The following is a 16,812-nucleotide window of genomic DNA, read 5'->3' as shown; positions in this document are numbered from 1 at the left end:
TACACTTAGTTGTGCACTGTTTGAAAGGAGAAATTATGTACAGTGAATTGATATATAGGTGGGAGGAAAAATTTGGTAGATAGGGATTTGGAAGGATCATGATTTGGATAATTGGTAATAATTTGGGGAAGAGGTAAGTGGACCTATCTGGGCAAAATATATGAAGGTACTTAGATTTTATGTGAATGCTCACTAGAGATTCTTACCTCAGAAGAGGATTCTAATGAGTGGAGAGAACAAACCCACTCCAGGAAGCCCAGAGTACTCATAAAGTGGTCATGGTGGCAGGGAAAAGGTGGATGGGGTTATTTAGCAACATGGATTTACATTCCCAAGGATGTCCTAAATGTGATCACTATTGAGCCATCCAACCTGCTGGCAGCAGAGACCAACACTGAGTTCCTGAAATGGCACCACACTCCAGCTACCAGGTGGTGTGTTGATTACACTGGACCACTTCCCTCAAGCAAAGAGTACTGTTTTGTCCTAACTGGGATAGACACTAGATTGGTCATCTTCCCTCCATGCAGTATTTCTGCCAGAACTACCACCTGTGTAACAATGCTTATGCACTGCTATAGCACTGTTTCTGATCAAGGAACTCACTTCAGGAAAAAGTATGGCCTGACAACTTTAAAACAATTACTAGCCAATATGTGTGGGAGAACAATGGCAAGTGGCTAAAGCAAGGGGAAGAGTACTTGGATCTTATACTATTCATGGATCAGACAGTGGCAATCAAGATTTTTAAAATTGGCATACTGATTAAAAATTCCTTTTGATCCTACATATATGCATGTTTTATGTGTACGGTGCTGGGGATTGAACACAAGGCCCTGTGCATACTAGGTTAGCACTGTACAACTAAGCTACACACCCAGTTCAGCATGTATTTTTATTTCTAGAAGGACTCCTCCAATGAATAATAGTTATTCTTAGGGAAAAGTAATAGATGGTAAAGGGATATTTTCATGTTTTTTATACTAAGGGGCATTTATCAGTGGACCATTTTTTTCTTCTAAATACTTTAAAAAATTTACATCAATGAATGGGTAAGCGTGTAAGTAGGATATGGAATAAGGAATGTACCCAGGATTAAGCCCTAAGAAAGTCAATGTAAAAGCAAACATTTCTTATATAGGCTTTTTAAAAGTATCAGAATTAATGCAACATTGGGAGGGAATTAATCTGTTGTTTGAAACCAAATATTTAAATTTTTTCATTAAAGTGTTTCAATACAATTTCAGGCAAATGCAAACTAGAAGACAAAGCCCAGGAATTCAGAGGAACAATCTTCTAGACAACAAGGAACACCAAGGCCATCTTCTTCCACTTTAATCACAGTATTGGTGGCCCAAATGGTGGCAGCCAGCCAATGTTATCCAGATTATCGAGTGTTTACCTGAAAAGAAATAATTTAGGTTTAAAAACCTATAATGATAATATCTTAGGGTTGGAAGACATTTTAAATCAATCATCCAAATTCCCCCTCATCATTCTTTTCTGGTACTGGGGATTGAACCCAGGGACACTTTTAACACTGAACCATACGTATCTCCAGTTCATTTTGTTTTTTATTTTGAGAAAGGGTCTTGCTAAGTTGCCCAGGCTGGCCTTGAACCTGCCATCCTCCAGCCTCAGCCTCCTGAGTTGCTGGGATCATATGAGTATGAATGTACCTCGCTTCCTCTCATTTGTATAGGTGAGGAAACAAAACAAAACAAAACTATAAACTGTTTTATTCTTTAAATTTTTTTTCAATTGTGGATGGACCTTTATTTTATTTATTTATTTATAGGGGGTGCTGAGGATCAAACCCCGAGCCTCACACATGCCAGGCGAGCACTCTACCACTGAGCCACAACCCCACCCTATAAACAGTTATCACCTTGACAATAAACATTTATCAATAAAACTAAACTTGCAGGGCAATTTACAACCTATATATACTTACCACATCATCAATTTTCAGAATGCTCCGGACAGTTTCAGTTGCTAGGGTCAGAGCACTGACTGAAACCAACAGGGGCTGTACAACCATTTCTTCCAAAATGTTGGAAATACCACCCTGCAAATCACAAGTTGCTTTGAAAGTGCTTTTAATTATATACATTGGCAACCAACCTGTCATCACAATGCTAAGACCTTTTTAAATCTAGTTTTTTCTTCATTCTAGGTAAGGTTAGGGTAAGAAATTCTAAGCTCTTTTCCACATCTTTTTTAGTCCTGGGGATTTAACCCAGGGGCACTTTACCACTGAGCTAAACCCCCAGTCCTTTTATTCTGAAAGGGGGTCTCACTAAGTAGATTAAGGTCTCATGTTGCTGAGGCTGGCCTGGAATTTATAATCCCCCTACCTCAGATCCCAAAGTCACTGGGATTACAGACCTGTGCTACTGCACCCAGCCAACTCCAGAACTTCTAAATATCATTTCTTTAAAAAACATCCCAGCAGAACTAGGTTGATTACTATAGTAGTTAAAAAATTGAGACCTTCAATGCTTAAATCAATGGTGAGTTTTAATTCTGAATGAGAGGCCAAGTTTGGTTTACTATTCCTTTACATCTCCTATTTCCTATCTTAAAGTCTCTATTATACCATTCTAATCCTTTATCTCAGGAAAACTAGTTATGGCCTTATCAGGCATCCCTACCTCCAGTTTTCACTCCTTTAAAAAAAATTTTTTTTTGCATTGGTTTACCCTCTTATTTTCAAAATTTTGGTGGATCTCACCACTGGAAGAAAAATGCCTGCCTCAATACTCTAGGGCCTTCTCATTCTAGCTTTTATCTTTCCAACTTTAATATCTATTATACCACCAACATAGAACTCTTCTCTAGATAAGTGCAATTACTCTCTTGGTCTCTCCCATGTACATTATTTCCCTCTGACATTTCCTCATCTTCTCCTAACCAAAGTTGCATCTTCATAGAAGTTTTCCCTAACCAGGTAGTACTCTCCTCCTTTGCAGTTTTGTACCATTCAAAAACTAACATCTTTGATTACTAGTTCCACCCCTCATCATGTTGTCTCAATTAAGCATTAATTAAAAAATGGAGAGTATTATTACTGTTTTATATGTTTACTATACAAGCTGATGCTCAACTACAGGAGAAATGGTTAATATTTACATGGTATTAGTAATACATTTAGTCCTCACAACATATCTGATGTAACTATTAAAATTATCTCTATTTTACCAATTGAGGAAATTGAAGAACAGACTAAATACCTTACAAAAAGTAACATCAATAAGTGGCAGAACTAATGAACAAATAATATTTCCCAACTAAGGCATCATTTTCATTCTCAAAGGCACCTGTTAACCTGTGACACTTATCATTTTTCAATTAAAAAATCATACTACTTTTAACTACAAAGCCTTCCATTATAATTGTTAAGTTTTTAATATTTTAATATTAATCAATGTTTTCTGCAATAATTAAAATATTATGTTATTACCTTTCGGACATTAATGCCTGTAGTTTTTTCTCCTTGGGCATGCCGATTTCTTAGTTCTGTTACTGTAGAAATGGGATTCAGGCCAGCATTTTCAGCTAGCGTAGATGGAATGACCTCCATAGCATCTGCGAAAGCACGAACGCAATAGGATTCCATGCCACTCAGTGTTCGTGAATATTCAGTCAATCGTAGTGCCAACTCTATTTCTGGAGCACCACCTCCTGCAATAAGAGCTCTGAAAATCCAAAATATTTTTAGCTTGTTTTAATCCAACAGAAAGCTATTTTTAATAATTTGCTATTTATACTTAAAAATAGCCAAAATATAGAATTTTGGGGGGAGGGAAGAGGGGATTACTTGGGGATTGAACCCAGGGACACTTTACCACAGAGTCACATCCCCAGCCCTCTTTTTTAAAATTTTGAGACAAGAGTTTCACAAAATTGCCAAGGGCCTTCCCAAGTTGCTGAGGCTAGCCTTGAACTGGTAATCCTCCTACCTCAGCCGCCTGTGTCTCGATCTGTGAGCTGAGTCACTGGATATAGGTGTGTTCCACCATGCCCAGCAAAATATAGACGTTTTTATGTTCAAAATATTACTTAGTCAATGTGAATGTTTACATTACCTTTTCTTCACTAAACAGCGAATAACACACAGGGCATCATGAATGGAGCGCTCCGCTTCTTCAATCACCAATTTGTTAGAACCACGAACAACAATTGTAACAGTTTTTCCAGGGCTTGCACAGCCTGTAATCTTTAGTAAACAACTTTCAAATTAGGTATCTGAGGCAAAGGTTAAAACTAAAATAAAACCTAAAACCAGCCCAGGTGAATGCAAGCTTAATTATAATAGCTATAAATACTAATTACCTTAAGCAGTTTGCCAGAACCATTTAAATTGATCTCTTCAGCTAACTCAGCAGAACCCAGCATGTCAGCAGTGAATTGGTCAATATGAGCAACTGGTTTGGTTCCAATTGTCTGAAAAAAATTAAATCCACAAATTATCTCATTTATTTGATCAATGAACACTGTATATATACTGATGTTAATATTTTACCTTACAAATGAATTCAATGTCTTCTCTTTCAATATCCTTAATCACCATAATCTTCATCTTATTCAGAAAATGTAATGCAAGATCACTAAGAGCATCTCTAAAATACAAAAATCAGTATTTAGTTAATGCTAATGAAAAAATATTTTGCTGTTCAACAGCTTTTAGGAAGTTTTAAATTTTTTTTTTTACTGTTGTTCAAATGGCCAATTATTTGTAAAGAAAAATTCTTTAAACATTAAGTTTATAAGCTATAATTCTAAAATCAATTTCCAAATCTATTACAAATTACTACAACTGAAACTTTTAAAAAGTGGATCTTCTAACACCATAAAACACTGAAACACATGAAAGAGAATTAGGTCATCATTTTTCTTCATCAATAGATGCATTTTTTGATTAAAAGTTTACTGATACTTGATGGATTTAGAAATGTGATTCAGACTCCATAAATTTACACTTTCCCCTAAATTATCTAGAAGGATCCTTTTAACAACCCTATGACACTGAAACGATAGATATTACTATTTGTTTCAATTATCTCTGTTGTTACAAACTGTTTTAGGAGCAATTTATTCAATGTCACTAGCTCTCATGGAATTTGGGAATAGAACTCAGTCTTGCTCAGCAAAGACTCTAAATAGCCCAGGCTGGCCTTGAACTTTTTAAATCTTTTTTTTTAGGTTGTAGATGGACATGATACCTTTATTTTTCGATTTTTTATATGATGCTGAGGACCAAATACAGTGCCTCACACTTGGTAGGCAAGCAAGCGCTCTACCATTGAGCTACAACCCCAGTACTGGCCTTGAACTTTTAATCCTCCTGCCTCAGCCTTCTGAGTAGCTGGGATTATAGGTGAGCCCCACTGCACACAGCTTAAACAGCTTTTTAAAAACAAGGCATTCCATTTTTACTTGCTATTAAAGACCCTGGTGGCACACACCTGTAATCTCAGCAACTTGGGAGTCTTAGGCAGGAGCATCCCAAGTTTGAAGCTAGCCTCAGCAATTTGCCTGGCCTGCACAAAACCCTGGGAATCAGCTAGTAGTTATCCAAAACCAATTATAATTAGGGGATGAACAAAACAAGAGTCCCACCTTAGGATAGACTTCTGTATCAGAAGGACATTACATCCTGTTTTTTTAATTTGCTTCACTAAATTTAAAATATAGGCTCTCTCTTCTCGCAGCACTCGGTCCATCTGGGCATAGTCAGAAACTACTATTTGATTATCCATCTGTTTAGAAAGAGAACTTATTAATAATATATACAATTAAGGAATTTCAAATGAAAAGACTTTCAAGTGAAATTATTATATATAAAGTCAATGAAAATCATACAAAACAAATTATATAGACATACATAGAAAAGCCTGGAAATATACACATACACACTAACTTGGGTCTTTTACTCTCAATTATATCCACTGCTGTCTTATATAAAAAATTTTAAGCTTGGAATCCGCCTATAATCCCAGCAACTTGGGAGGCTTGGTAAAAGAATCATAAATTCGAGGCCAGGCTCAATAATATAGTGAGGCCCTAATCAACTTAGCGAGACCCTGTCTCAAAATAGCTCAGTGACAGAGCACCCCTGGGTTTAATCCCCAGTACCAAAAAACAAAAACAAAATCCCAAAATTTTTGATAATCAAAGAATGTAGGAATGGCAATCTTTTTCACATAATCTCCCCCCACAACACATATGAACAAATAATTTTAGTTGCATCCTTTTTACTCTGTGATTTTTCAAAAAGTGCAGGGCACAGAGATGCACATCTGTAATCCCAGCCACTTGGGAGGCTGAGGCAGGAAGATCAGCCAGTTGAAAGAAGATCAACAAGTTGAAAGCCATCCATGTTACCACATTAAACTACATTTATTTTTATATGGGCAAAATACAGAACAGGAAAACGGTACACTAGCTCAAGGAATTATGAAAGCAAATCTGAGATGCTACCCACCTCTTCTAGAGAATGGCATTCACACTAATAGATACTGGAATATCTTAAGTAAAAATAAATTTCCTCATAATATGCATAGTAAACTGATTTAAGGTTGAATTTATACAAGAAACATCTGAAAGCTACTGCCCAGGTGAAGTTAATGTTTTCAAAAAGATACGAAAAAAATATAAAACTTCCATGAACAATTGTAACTTACCTATTTTTATTTGATATATATTTCCAATCACAATTTACCTTCTAATGTGAAGTGTATATATATTACAGAAGTTCAATGAATATTTAAGGCTATGGACTTGTCACCGGTGATAACAACACTATTTTTGTCTCAATTTACTGACCCATATGAAATCTATAGGTTTTTGTTTGTTTTGTTGGTGTTAGGGATTAAGCCAGAGTCTTGCACAGGTTATATAAGCACTCTACCACTTAGCTACCTAGGTCAAGATTTCTTTAAAAAAAAAAAAATCACTAGTATCAGCATTTTTTTTCTTTTATTTTTAAATATTTTTTGTTGTTGTAGATGGACACAATACCTTTATTTGTTTATTTTTATGTGGTGCTGAGGATCGATCCCAGTGCCTTACACGTGCTAGGCAAATGCTCTGCCACTAAGCCCCAGCCCCAGCCCCTCTCTTTTCTAAAGGTAACGTGGAATGATTGAGACCACTGAGCTATGTCCTCATCCCTTTCTAAAATTTTCTTTGGTACCAGGGATTGAAACCCAGGGGCACTTAACCACTTAGCCACATCCCAGTCCTTTTCTATGTTTTATTTAGATACAGTCTTGCTGAGTTGCTGAGGCTAGCTTTGAACTCACAATTCCCTCCTGCCTCAGCCACCCGAGTCACTGGGATTACAGGCATGTGCCACTGTGCCTAGACTTTTCTAATTTTTGAGTGAGAGCTCACTAAGTTGCCCAGGCTGGCCTCAAATTTGCAATTCTCCTGCTTCAGCATCCTGAGCAGCTGGGATTACAAGCATGTACCACTATACCTAGCAGTCTTTTCTATCTTTATTTTAATGACTAAATGTATGAATTAGTATAAAGTCAAACAATAAATAGGAAACCAGTTTCTTTTGGAATCTACTTACATCTGTTTTGGGAGCAGATAAACAAAATTGAATAAGCCCAATCTTAGCTTTTTCGACTCTGTTTATGCCAGAATTTGCCACTTTTTGGGTAAGAACTAGTCCTTCCACCAATTCACAGTCATCAATTGTTCCACTTAAAAAAAAAGAAAAAAAAGTTTAGAAGTGGTAAGAAATATGAAAGTTTAACAGATTTTGAGCAGATTAAAAATCATCAGTCCAAAGAAACATGCTTCAGCCTCCATTAGTATCCCATTCCCAGAACTCTGATCCCCTACTGTCCTACCATCATATAAGGAATATAAGGGAATATAAGTAACAGTTTGAAATTCCCAAATTAACGTATGTTCTTAAGAAAACAGAAACTGGAAAGCAAGCAAGCTTTTGGACTTTCACCTAGGTACTTTTCATTTAACCAGATTAATTGTTGGCAATATAAAAGTTATAAATAGAGATGCTTACCCGAGTTTCTTAACTATTTTAATATCTCTTAGATCTACACTAGTAGCTGTGGCTGGATCAATCACTTTCATCACTGCATTTACACTCATTGGAGAAAGCAGACTTGAATACTGAGAGACAACCTATAATTATTAAAAATAAAAACCAGTTATCAGGGTATAAAAAAAAATACTTTTTCAATGACAAAGATATTCAAAAAATCCTAATCACCTTTCTTTGGGATGGGAAAGGGATCCACATGATTGGACACTGTATATAAAACTGCCTTTTCCAGTCAGGCAGTCACCAGGCACAGAATAAAAACACCTGTTTTTCTTTTCTATTAATATAGTATTTGGGACCATCCAGATTACCAAAAAAGTTTTACAGGACATCCAAAAAAGCATCCTACTAATTTTATGTAGAGGTTTCCTACCTAAAACAAACATGTGATCAAGTTACATACATGTACCCTTAATACTGAGGGGCTGGCAAAAACAGATAATGGTTAACATTCACTGGTCACTTATTATATACAGGCAGTGACTGCAGCACTTTACATATTATTAACCTCATACACTCACTCTCTTCTTTTTTCCAGGCCTCTGCCACTGAGCTAACAGATGCACTAAAACAAGGCCAAGTCATATGCCCAAAGTCACAAAACTTAGTTAAATCGTGAAGCCAGCAAAGAACAAAAACAGTGTAGACTCTATAACTAGTGCTTATAACCATTATACTATATATTAGTTCTGGGGGCCACTCAACATCACTTAGTGCCACTAACACTATCTAGCTTTCCATTAACATTTAAAGAAAATGAATATGTGGATTTAATATTGAAATTTTTATATTTCATTTTATATTTCCCCCAAAATGTAAAAGCTCGTCACTGTTTTAAATCTGTAACAAAAAACAAACAAACAAACAAAAAAAGCACAGGTATTGCAGTTTAAAAAAGTGTAGCAAATTAGAAGTATTTCGCTTTAAAAAAATGGTGTTAAAATGCATTAAATGAAAAACTGGAAATGGACATGGTACATATTACTTTTTTTGTTAGTCTTATCAATTATTTCATCTCATAATTTAAACCAATTCAGTTTTACAATTTAGTTACCTAGTCTCTCAAGACTTAATTTGACAACTACTCCTTAGTGCTTGTCTCACCTTTGAGTTCAATGAAGTGGTTGCACTATTCAACAAAGTTTCTCTGTCACTCAGCTCCACAGGTCGAGACATGTCAGTCAAGACTTCAATACCCTTTTCCAAAGCTTTCTGGAATGACTCGGAAATGATGGTTGGATGAATCCCTGCCATTTATGAAAGTCTAGTTATTTATTGTAACAGAAAATCTGTATTACTTCTTCAAATTATTCTACTCATTAAAATATCACTCACAAATGCTTTTTCCTTTCTTGCTTTCTTTCTTTCTTTTTTGTAGTGCTGGGGATTGAACCCAGGGCCTCACACATTAGGCAAGTGCTACAGCACTGAGCTATGTATATTTTCCCAGTCCATGAATATTCTTAATACAAACTAATTTACACTTCAGTTAGAAACATCAAGGTTTATATAACTTTAACTGCTAACCTTGGTTAATAATTTACTTCCACTTAATCTGAAACATCAATTACAAATTCATGTGGATACTTAAGATCAAAATCAAGTTCTATAACTTTTCAAAACATCACATGTCCACATAAGAGTCAGTAACTAGAGAATCACTACTATGATTAAACATTATTTAACAAAGATCCCTAGTATTTCCTTCCAAATCATATCTTAAGAGTCTTAAGATTAATAATACTGCCACTTCATTTCTAAAAATCAAAACTCTAAGTACCACATGGAAAAAGAAAAAGAAGAAGAAGAAGAAAAAAAAGATCTGGCAAAAACCAGAAGCAAAACAGCAAAATCTAAAAGTTCCTAGTAAAAAGAGCAGCTATTTCAAACTAAATCTTAAGTACTGTATTTCTTAAAAATAACTTGGTTTTCTCTAATTTATTATTTTTTTTAAACTTTCAGTAACAAATTATCTCCTACCTACCTTTCTGAAGAAGCTTGGTACAGGAATCTAAGAGAGAGCCAGCAATGATGACCACTGATGTGGTGCCATCTCCTGCTTCTATATCTTGAGCTTTAGACAGCTCCACCAGCTAGTGAACAGAACATGCCAAGTGGCTCAGTAAAAAAATGAGAACCCAATAACATCAAATTATCACATCAGTGACAAACCGAATTTGAAGATTCAATATAATTTTGCCTTCTGGTTTGTCGTGTGACTTGAATTTCATTTAAAAATGAAAGCTGTACAATTGTGGTACAAGACCGCCTCTTTTTTTTTTTTTGAGGTGGGGGTGTACCGGGGATTGAACTCAGGGGGCACTTGACCACTGAGCCACATCTCCAGCCCTATTTTGCATTTTATTTAGAGACAGAGTTTCACTGAATTGCTTAGTGCCTCACCTTTCCTGAGTCTGGCTTTGAACTCACAATTTCTGGTCTCAGCCTCTCAAGGGGATGGGATTACAGGTATGCAGCACGGTACCCAGCTGAGACATTCCTTATAAAATTTTATACAAAGCCATATTATGATTTCTGGTTCAGACTATGAATTGTAAAGAGAAGTTCTCAAAAAATTCTCTCAAAAGTTGCAGTCAAAAAGCATCAATGGCTGGACATGGTGATGCTGCCTGTAATCACAGCAGCTTGGGAGACTGAGGCAAGAGGATCACAAGTTCAAAGCCAGCTTCAGCAACTTAGCAAGACCTTGTCTCAAAATAAAAGGTCTGGGGATGTGGCTCAGTGGGTATGTGCTTCTGGTTCAATCCCCAATATCAAAACAAAACAAAAACAAACAAAAACCCAAAGTATTGATGATGCCAGATGGGGTGGCATACATAATCCCAGCAACTTGGGAGGGTGAGGCCCTAAGCAGCTTAATGAGACTGTCTCAAGATAAAAGGGAATGGGGATGTAGATTAGTGGTAAAGTATTCCAGCACCAAAATGCAACAATGTTGTATTGTAGGAACCTACAGTCTTGGAAGCTATGAAATGAGGCATTCCCAATAAGGATGGAGTATCATTTTAAAGTCCTTTACCAAGTTTATCAGAACTCACCCCACATGAGTACAATCTGATTCATTTTAAAAGTCACCTTTATAAAACAAAAGGGCCTTTTTATTTCGAGATGAGTAGCTTACTATGTTGCCTAGGCTGGTTTTGAACTCCTAAACTCAAGGGATTTTCCTGCTTCAGCATGAATGCCTGGGACTATAGGCAGACACACCTGTATCTAGCAGAACATTTTAATAGATATGGCCTTTTTAAAAATCCCCCTGATATAACTTCTCCCTTGAAATGAGAATCATCATTTTAACCCTTTTTTAAATTGGTATTTTAAATAAACATCAGTGTAAATTTAAAAAAAAAAAAAAAATTAGGGCTGGGGATATAACTCAGTTGGTAGAGTGCTTGCCTCACAAGCACAAGGCCCTGGGTTCAATCCCCAGCATCACACAATAAATAAATTAATAAATAAATAAACAAAAATAATAAAATAAAAATTTCTTAGTTGCAGGTGGACACAACACCTTTATTTTATTTATTTACTTTTATGTGGTGTTGAGGATCAAACCCAGAGCCTCACACATACCAAACAAGTTCTCTACCACTGAGCCACCTCCCAGCCCTGTTGGTATAAATTTTGACAGAATTTATTTTACATACAATTAAAATTATTTTGTTCTCTGGTTGGAATGTTGTGGGGTCCTGGGTTCAATCCCTAGCACTACAAATACAAAAGCATTTTCTTATCTTTCAGCAAACACTTATTAAACTAATAACCTACATTAAAAAAAGTACAATTTATGTTTTTATCTCCCCCTTCTCAAATGTATGGCACATTCCTATGGACAAGGTGACTCATCTTTTACTATCACACTGAAGAGACACAAAATATTCTTAAACTATACCTAGTTAACAGAAAAAAAAATTTACCATATTTAAATGGTATCATGTAGTTAAATAAACAAATTTAACTCTTTACCAAATAAATTAAACTTTATCAAATATCAAACAATACACTAAAACAAACTTTACCTATAATTATACTTACCATTCTGGCTGCTGGATGCAACACTTGCATCTGTTTCAAAATGGTGGCTCCATCATTTGTAATGGTCACATCACCTTTTCCATCTTGAATCTGGAAAATGTTATTTTAAGTTATATTTGAATATAATACCATTAAAGTTCTACTAAATTTAATGCTCAGAGAAGTTAATTTATGTCTACACAGTTTAATTTCAAATTCTTTCCTTACATTGGTAAAATCATCTAAGAATAGTCTTAACTTTATGAAAGAAATAACTGGCTTTGTTCAGAGTACTTTAAAAGTGAAGGAATATACACACATGAAAGAGGAAAAAAAAGATATTACAAAGAATCACTATGGGGACTGGAGTTGCAGCTCAGTGATAGAGGACCTGACTAGGATGTGTGAGGCACTGGATTCAACCCTCAGCACCACATAAAAATAAATAAAAGCATTGTGTCCATCTAAAACTAAAAATTAGGGAAAAAACAAACAAACAAAAAAACCCATTATCATTTCTGGTTTCATACTATTAGAAACACCCTTTCCACCAGATGTCGAAGAAGACAGAACTATGTAATGTGGTTAACTCAAGTAGCTTATTTCATAGTATCCTTTAAAAGGACAAAAACAATCGTAGGAGACTTAAGGATTCAGAAGCCAGAGGAAATAATAATCTTATTTCATCCAGAGTACATGATATGTTGTTTTCTCTTTCTTTTTTGGGTATTAGCATTGAACTTGAGCGTTTATCATTCAAGTTACTGAAATGTATTTATTTTATGCTGCAAGTTAACCAAAACACAACTAAAATCCCGTAGACCCTTACCAGGGCAGTTTCATCCACAGGAACTCAAGCCCTGACACCTGGACATACTTTCCATTTAACTACAAAATTACTTTTTAACTACTTTTGTGTATTGCACTCTCATTGTTTAAAAAGCATCCAACAAAATATGAATTAAGTCCTGTTCACTTCAAAATAATCTCTCCTTCCTTTGAACTCTCAGGGTACTTTAACATTTTTAAAGAAAATTTTAAACAGCACATCTTAACCCTTCATATCAAGTAGTACAAATAGTGGTGTTTAGTAAGTATTCAATGATTTTGCTTTTTACCATTTTATCCATTCCTTTTGGTCCAAGACTTGTTCTGATAGCATCAGCAACCGCTATAAAAGGGGAAAAAAGAAATAAACCATTAAAAAATCAGTGTTTCTCCTTTCAAATAATCATTTTTGTCCTTGACAGGGTGTGGTATACAATAATATACTATGTACACTAAAGAAAATTCATGTCTAATAATAACATAGGAAAACAGTACTCTTTATTACTAAGTTTATAATGCTTCACATTTTTGTTATAGGCATTCTGCATCATATTTATGCTCTGCCTCTGGCAGAATACTTTCTAAGGATTCCTTTAAGCATCAAAAGGGTACAATCTAGTTACAAGCTGACTGAGGATTGCGTTATTTTCTCTATTCCTTTAAAAAGGAACAAGCCAACAAAAGACTAGACTTCCTAACTTACTATGTAATTCCTTTGTTTACTTTTCTTTCCTCCCAAGAACATAATCTTTGAGATCAAAAACTTGAGTTTTGTTCAGTAATATAAACAAGTTATATACATGGCTCACAGGAGAAATTAACATTAACACTGTCAACAGAGCAAACCTTAGTGGTATAACCCCTAAAAATGCTGTAGAACACTACACCAACCAACAAAATTAAAATAAACTCTCAAATCATGGTCTTTAGTCATCATCAGCATGTCATGAAACATCTCTAGATAGGACTTATAATTCCAAAGTTATGCTCCTATTTATATATCCATGAGGACATTTCTATTTTATTAATTCACTTATTTTTCTAAGAGAATTAGAATTGAGAAACAGTACTCTCCTCTTTTCTTTGACTAGTTCAGGACAAATGATTAGTTCTTTCCACCTTTTCACATACCACTGCACCTCCAATACATAAAACAGATTGCCTCCTTAGTCATTCTTCTATTCTCCACAACTAGCAAATGCTATCACACATACAGTGTGAACAATGACACACAATCTTATTTATTTGTTGGTACTGGGGATTGGACCCTGGGATGTTCTATCCTTGAACTATCCCTGAACTCCTCAACCCTTTTCATTTTCTATGGTGAGACAGGATCTTACTAAGTTGCTGAGGCTAGCTTTGAACTTGTGATCCTCATACTTCAGTCTCCTGAGTTGCTGGGAATACAGGGATGTGCCATGACCTAGCAATAATCTTCAAAAATTTAGCAGAGGAGCTGGGGATATAGTTCAGTTGGCAGAATGCTTGCCTCACAAGCACAAGGCCCTGGGCTCAATCCTCAACATCGAAAAAAAAAAAAAAAAAAAATTAGCAGAACATACTTTGTATAATTTTAAAACTATTATTTTACTCATTTTGTAAAACTTTGGTGAATACTACAACTTCAGGTGACTTTACTGGACCTGCATACCACAATTTTACAAGAGAAACTCTTAAGAATGCTTCGATCTTTATCAATGTGAACACCCTGGAAAAATGTTATCCATATTAACATTGTATTCTAGACTTCTTACATCTCTGAAAGTGTCTGAAGTTTAACAAAAATGATGTGGCATAAGTAGGTACAAAACTTAAATGATTCATGCTGAACGGTACTAAAACTATTACTTTTGGGTGTGTGCTGTTTTCCTCAACAAATAGTATTCTCATCTTTGTTGTTGTGGTGGCTCCTAGAATTAAAATAAAATGGTAGACGTTTTTCTCAACTGAGATTTTGTCAAAAGGATTTTGTCTGACTCAGAGAAACTAGTTATGGCCTTTTCCTCTCTGCCATCTCCCGACTTAAGATCTGTGGATTAGGTTCTTAGATAATCTAAGTGTCCTTTTCTTCCTACAGGCATACCTCCTTTGTTCTTTTTCAAGTCTTTGTGCACTGATGTTTGAAATGTTACTAGAGTATATTTCCCATTTTGTATCTTGTTTGTTGAAAATCAAGGATAGCATATATCACTTGACCATTCCAACGGCCTCAGTTTCTTTCAACAACTCGACCCTAATCGATGTAAACTTCAACTATGGTTCCATAGACAACACATGAAATCAACAATCTCAATTTCCAGGGGTATTATTTCTTGAACTTCCAAATGAATTTGACCATCTGCTTAATCTGACCTCTTCAACTCATTAGTCCCAAACAGGAACAATTATACAATTATATTTTCTTCGACCATTCAGCATCTATCTTTTAGCAACATACATTCCCAGTCACTTGGACTAATGACAGTCAGTAGTTTTAAGGTGTGATATATATCATTCATATATATACATATATACATATACACACACACACACACCACATACCTACATGCGTATGTATGCTTATGTACCTATATGTATCACACACATTCACATTCAATCCGGACAGTAACTCTACAAATTAGTCATTACTTCATTCCACTGAAGAATGATCTGTAGCCTGCTGGAGATAAGAATAAACACTTTGCAGGACACCAGGTCTTTAAAGACTGGCTCCAACCTACTTTTCCAATTTCACTGCTTCTTTAAGTATCTTTTTCTCCAAACCAAATTATTTACTATACTCAATACACACCTAGGCAGGACCTCTAAGCCTTTGTTCTCACATTTCCTTCCACTGCTTTGCTATTCAATTCGATTTTTATTAGTCCTAGTAACTCAAAAAAATGCAAACACTTCCACCTCAATTTTATGGGTAAGGAAATCTTGGTTCAGAGATTAAAGGTCACAAAGTCACATAAACAGAGAAAGAAACAGGTCTTTTTGATCTCCCACTATTTGCCGTATTATTCTTTAAGAACTAAGAAAGGGCAGAGATAACACAAGCACAAAGTAGCGTTCCATAATCACTCCCCTAAAGGTGGGTCAGTTCCCCCACACCACATAATAGGTCCCACCCCAGTTTAAACGCGAAGGTTACCCAAATAGTCCCAATAATTGTGCCGAGGGAAGTTTACTTAGATTTTTAAAAAAGTAATAAGACAGCTGAAAAATACTGTGCAAGCAACAGTCAGTGGGTTCATTAAGCAGATAAGGAGACGCTGCAGGCAGTCTCCGACAGTCTAGACTGCAATGCTTTCGGCTCCACCGTGATTAAACAAAGCCCTGGCGGAAAACAACGGACGACTAAAATCCAGAAAGGGACAGGCCCAAAGGCCTCCTCAGGCGGGGTGGGAAATTACTGACACCACACACACACACAAAGGCCCCCCACACAGAAAGAATCCCTTCACAGTACTTCTACTGGGAAAGGACCACCTTGAAGAAACAGAAGTGGGCCCTGGCCATACCCACCCAAGATCAGGGTGAGAGCAAAACTCGACCCCATACCGCCGCGAGGATCAGGTTTGGGGTTGGATGGGAAGGGGGTGATACCTTTGGCAGCGGAAATATTGCTGAAGCGGATCTGGGCCGGCTTGTCGCGGTCCTGATAGGCACCTTTCCCTCGGCCGCCAGAAGCCCCAGCGGGCGCCCCGCTCCGGGGTGCCACGTTCTCTGGCATGGCAAACTTGGCTAAGTCTGCCTGGGTTCAGGAAGGGCGGATGGATGCGGATTCGGACCGGCCTGAGTAACGGTAAGCGCCCACCGCCTTCACGAACCTTCGAGAAAAGAGCGCCTGCGCCGGGAGGGGGCGGAGGTGAAGAAGG

At 36.4% G+C, this 16,812-nt stretch overlaps 1 protein-coding gene across 1 annotated transcript; it reads right to left on the bottom strand.

Moving 5' to 3' along the window:
* Positions 1 to 1,189: 1,189 nt before the first annotated feature.
* On the bottom strand, positions 1,190 to 16,797 carry CCT4 (chaperonin containing TCP1 subunit 4). Its single transcript, XM_079109712.1, has 14 exons — positions 16,541 to 16,797; positions 13,237 to 13,289; positions 12,140 to 12,229; positions 10,068 to 10,176; positions 9,188 to 9,330; positions 8,042 to 8,163; positions 7,583 to 7,715; positions 5,623 to 5,762; positions 4,526 to 4,622; positions 4,336 to 4,446; positions 4,089 to 4,219; positions 3,464 to 3,698; positions 1,955 to 2,068; positions 1,190 to 1,402 (listed from the first exon to the last, which is right to left on the bottom strand). Exons 1-14 carry the CDS (start codon positions 16,665 to 16,667, stop codon positions 1,388 to 1,390), a joined length of 1,620 nt encoding a protein of 539 aa, XP_078965838.1. The 5' UTR covers positions 16,668 to 16,797; the 3' UTR covers positions 1,190 to 1,387.
* Between the last annotated feature and the right edge of the window lie 15 nt (positions 16,798 to 16,812).

Source organism: Sciurus vulgaris, assembly GCF_902686455.1.
Source record: "Sciurus vulgaris genome assembly, chromosome: 14".
NCBI classification, from domain to species: Eukaryota; Metazoa; Chordata; class Mammalia; order Rodentia; family Sciuridae; genus Sciurus; species Sciurus vulgaris.
The sequence above is the reverse complement of the archived record's forward strand: the minus strand, read 5'-3'. Positions and strand labels throughout refer to the sequence as shown.

Excerpts from the sequence above, each read along its gene's own strand:
- CCT4 (XM_079109712.1), bottom strand. The coding sequence starts at position 16,667 with ATGCCAGAGAACGTGGCACCCCGGAGCGGGGCGCCCGCTGGGGCTTCT. Across the intron at positions 9,331-10,067 it reads TACCAAGCTTCTTCAGAAAG|GGATTCATCCAACCATCATT; the intron begins GTAGGTAGGAGA and ends CATAAATGGCAG. Across the intron at positions 4,623-5,622 it reads ATACAGAAGTCTATCCTAAG|AGATGCTCTTAGTGATCTTG; the intron begins GTGGGACTCTTG and ends TTTGTATTTTAG.